This window comes from Triticum urartu, chromosome 7A, assembly GCF_056163025.1.
Source record: "Triticum urartu cultivar PI428250 chromosome 7A, HENAU_Tu73, whole genome shotgun sequence".
Lineage (NCBI taxonomy): Eukaryota > Viridiplantae > Streptophyta > Magnoliopsida > Poales > Poaceae > Triticum > Triticum urartu.
In genome coordinates, this window is record NC_141879.1 from 163,294,080 (window position 1) to 163,298,304 (window position 4,225).

The 4,225-nt window shown below is 53.9% G+C and overlaps 1 protein-coding gene across 1 annotated transcript; it reads right to left on the minus strand.

Moving 5' to 3' along the window:
• Window positions 1–1,590: 1,590 nt before the first annotated feature.
• On the minus strand, window positions 1,591–3,883 carry LOC125524078 (amino acid permease 8). Its single transcript, XM_048689148.2, has 6 exons — window positions 3,597–3,883; window positions 3,243–3,476; window positions 3,036–3,129; window positions 2,698–2,915; window positions 2,484–2,623; window positions 1,591–2,384 (listed from the first exon to the last, which is right to left on the minus strand). Exons 1-6 carry the CDS (start codon window positions 3,718–3,720, stop codon window positions 1,740–1,742), a joined length of 1,455 nt encoding a protein of 484 aa, XP_048545105.1. The 5' UTR covers window positions 3,721–3,883; the 3' UTR covers window positions 1,591–1,739.
• Window positions 3,884–4,225: the final 342 nt, after the last annotated feature.

Sequence of the window (4,225 nt, forward strand, 5' to 3'; positions counted from 1 at the left end):
CATGTCAGCAAGGTCTCCTATGGGTGAGTGGAGTAAAGTCTATTTTAAACCCTGAATTTGTAGAGGTGATCTGAATCAGACCCTGAACTCTGAATCCCTAAAGTCGACACCCTGTATTCAGTGATCCCGGCCAATTCAAACCCTGACTCTATTTGTCACACCAGGAAAAGGACAATCCCGGCCGGGATAACCTACTTCTCTCACTGATTATTCAGACCCACACGTCATATCCATCTTCTTCCCCTTTTCTATCTGTCTCTCTCACCTCACGACAGATCTGTTAAAAAAACCTGACTACATAATGAAACGAGCACGGCCAACGTGTGCACGCTTGCTCTGATCCGGCACCGGCCGCAGTAGCTAGTAAGGTGGCTGAGTAGGAGCCATTGTGCTTGTGCGGCTTTGACCAGAGAAGAGCCTCGACAAAGAAAGGGGAGGAGCGCCAATGACGGGCAGCGTGGTAGCAGGTTGCACCTGTGGCCGGAGTGGAACGCAGGGGGCGTGGACTGCAGGTCGATCTCGACGTTGACGTGTGGGTCCTGGGGAGGCAAGTAGGCTGGCACTGGAGCGCCGTGGAGGCCGATGTCGCGGCCTCGGCGAGGAACAGGTCCTGGAGCACGGCGGTCGGCACCAGTAAGTCGTTGTTGGTGTACGTATCAGCTTTCAAGGTCAGGTCCTGGAGTACGCGGGCGCTTGAGCTGGCGCCGGTGTTTGCTATTCGGTCGATTTCCTCGCTACATCCTAAGCAGCTTGATCGATTTCCTAGGCACGCAACGCACGCACTCGTACGTAGCTAGCTTTGCACTAGCCAGCTACACGCGCATACACGCCTGGGCGCAGGTAGGTTGACCTCGCCGGAGCACACGCGACACGGCCAACATTGTCGCCATTTGTCGTGAAACGGGTGTGTTGCAGTTCAGGTCCCCGTCTCACCGCTGCGGACCTGCGGTTATATCATGGCTAATGCAAAGCTTGCGCGCGAGAGGAGACCTGCTACAGCCGCAACCTCCTAGGACCGGCGTGACCTGGCTTTTCTTCAAAACAATGGAGATATTATACGGGGAAGAGAAAGGATGGAGAAGAGAGATTTGGGCCAACATAGTCAGCTAGAGTAGTGTGTGATCCCGACGGGGATTGCCTTTTTCCCTGTGTGCCAAACAATATCGAACAGGCTTAGGGTTAAGATTGACCGGGATCACTGAATACAGGGTGTGGACTTCAGGGATTTAGAGTTCAGGGTTTGATTCCGACCGGCTCTACAAATTCAAGTTTTAAAATAGACTTCATTCGGGTGAGTGAGTAGGAATATTCTTGCGCCCGATCAAAAGTAGGACCTGCCACCCGTGGCAATTGCGATGTTTTTATGGTAAGTTTAATGATGTGAGGATGACAACTTTAGTTGCAAGCATGACAAATTTATTTCTGGATGGCAAGTTTTAGTTTTTTTTGGATAACAACTTTAATCATAAAAAATATCAGGCCCAGATTGTTTCGTGTCATGTGACATTTATCATTTGGGTGAACGTAATCTCTTGACGTGATTATGCATGGAACGGAGACTCAACGGCATCAAGGGCTGGATAGTCATAGTTCTACCAAAGATTTCCCACTGGATTTTCCACGTTCATCTAAAAATATCAAGCACACAGATACAGTCTACAGATGACACCTTTTTCTCGAGAAAAATCTTAAACAAACACAAGTCAAAGAATTTCTACTCACAGCTAAGCTAATCCCGTTCACAACTTGGTCTTGAACGGCACATAGTTCTTGAGCGACTGGGTGATCCCCTGGATAGACGCGACGGTGACGGCCACGGTTACCGCGAAGCACGCGAAGCTGAGGGTCTGCAGAGCCACCCACTTCCCGGAGTACTTCTTCATCTTGCTCTGCGAGATGTACATCTCCACGGGGAAGTAGACGGTGAGCGGCCAGAAGCCGAGCGCGCCGAGCAGGCCGAGGATGTCGTTGAAGAATGGCAGCGAGATGGCGAGCACCGTGCTCACGATCACGAACGCCGTCCTCCACACCAGCCGGAACATGTTGAGGCTGAACTTGCCCGAGAAGGGGTGGTACTGCCGGACGACGAACTCCGAGTCGGGCCACCGCCCCGCCGCCCAGCTCTCCACGGCGGCGTAGATGGGCTGGCAGTAGACCTGGTAGGCGCCGACGAGGTGCACCACGATGCAGACGTTGGCGAAGTCGATGAGCCAGTAGGGCTCGTAGAAGCCGAAGCCGGTGAGCATGTTCCCCGGCGCGTCGTTGCCGAAGGCCGAGTAGCCGAGGCAGCCACAGAGCATGTAGAAGGCCGTGGTGGTGGAGACCCCCATCAGGTTCGCCTTCCTCATCGTCTTGTTCTCCGCCGGTGGCGCCTTCACCGTGTCCTGCAGCATCAGTTTCCACATAGATAGACGCCATTAGTGACCGTAACTTATGGGTGCAAACGTGTATGTAATATGCACTGAATCTTGTGACATTCATACCTGGATTTCTATAAGAACCATGGAGTATGAGTAGGCGAATGCGATGTTGCCGAGCGCTTGCAATGTCAGCCATATCTTCTGGGCCGAAGTGACGTCGACCCCAATTTGAGTGCCACCGATGGTTGTCTTGCCCGTAGGACCTGCCAATTGCCAATTAGATCGAACATGCAGACACAAAGTTACTCTTGGTGGGAAGGAAGGTTCTTGATCCTACCTGTTATGGTCTGTGCCAAGGAGAGGCCGACGCCGATGGTGGCGTAGGAGAAGGACATGACGGCGGCGAGGATGGACAGCCAGGCCATCTCGTGGAGGTTGGGGAGCTGGGAGAAGACGATCTGGGAGATCCCGAACACGACCATGTACATGGTGGTGTACACCCCGCAGTCGGCCGAGTGGCCTTTGCTGTGGAAGCAGTTGGCCTTGTACAAAGCCCTGTTGGATCATCCCCCCCCCCCCCAAAACCACAAAACAGTGAGATCAACTGATCATCATAAACGGCATAGTACCATGAATTGACTTAACAGTGCATCAGAGCGAGGTCGTCTGACTTACGCGGCACTGATGGATGCTGTAATGGTGTACCCGATCGCAGTCCCAACCAGATTGACGTACTGACAGAGGCCGCAAAACCACACCTGCCCTTTACCTACACACATGATCGAGCAGGTAGACAAACAAGATGATGTAAACATTGCCTGAACTCGCGAAGAATTTAATGGCGCGCTCACGCAAGAGGCATGTGGTGGAGGGGGCGCGTACCTAGGAGGGACCCGACGGCCTCCATGTAGGTGTAGTTCCTCTTGCCGGTGACGGCGTCCTCGCTGCGGTAGCAGTCGCCCAGGAGCACGGAGGTGTAGTAGGTGATGAGGGCGAAGAGCAGGAGCGTGACCGGGCCGGCGACCCAGCCCAGCTGCGCCACGGACCAGGGCAGCGACAGCACGCCGGAGCCGATCACCGCCGTGATCACGTGCGCGCTCGCCGTCCACACCGTCCCTGCCCAACCAACCCGCGGCCGGCTCAGTCAACAAAGTCAAAGATTGGTCTGCCCCAAGCCCGCGACGCATGGCGTCAGGGAGAGCGAGAGAGGGAGGGAGATGGATCGGTTTGGCTTGCCTGTCCGCCTGGGCTTGCCGTCGTCGTCGAGGGAGTAGTCGGCGGCGACGACCCTCCGCCGAGGGTCGCCCGCCGGCGCCGGAAGCCCCCCGATCTCGACATCGCCGCCGCCTACCCGGGCCATCGCCTACGCTGGACTGGTGCTCTGCGTGCGAACAGCTAGCTAGCGATCGATGCGCCCGGCGGTCTTATAACGCAGCGAGTTACTCCTTTAATTCTTCTTGGATGGAATCGGCCCAGTTGCCCAAACCGGCTGGCATATATGGTTTCCGCCGAATCCAGACAGATTCACAGGAGCCGTGTCCAACTTGGCTATTTGTAGGTTCGGAACCTGCTCGTGATCAACGTTAGTTACACGAATTCGTTTTTAAAATTTGATGATTGGTTGGTTAATCCCGGAGTTCCGTTGTTATTCTAGTTGTTAAGTTTTTCTTCTGAAAAGATTATAGTTGTTAGTTAGTTAGGGCCACGCGGCCCACGCCGTCGGGTCTCTGAGCCGTGTGGGGAACTCAACCAAAAAGATCGATGCAGTTTTTGCTGGTTTCAGATTTAAAAGATCAGAACGATCAGATGGCTTGATTATATCCGAAGGGTGAAAAAAATAGAAAAGATAACTGCATCTGACTGTT

Excerpts from the sequence above, each read along its gene's own strand:
- LOC125524078 (XM_048689148.2), bottom strand. The coding sequence starts at position 3,720 with ATGGCCCGGGTAGGCGGCGGCGATGTCGAGATCGGGGGGCTTCCGGCG. Across the intron at positions 3,477-3,596 it reads CGGCAAGCCCAGGCGGACAG|GGACGGTGTGGACGGCGAGC; the intron begins GCAAGCCAAACC and ends TTGGTTGGGCAG. Across the intron at positions 2,624-2,697 it reads CTTGGCACAGACCATAACAG|GTCCTACGGGCAAGACAACC; the intron begins GTAGGATCAAGA and ends GGCAATTGGCAG.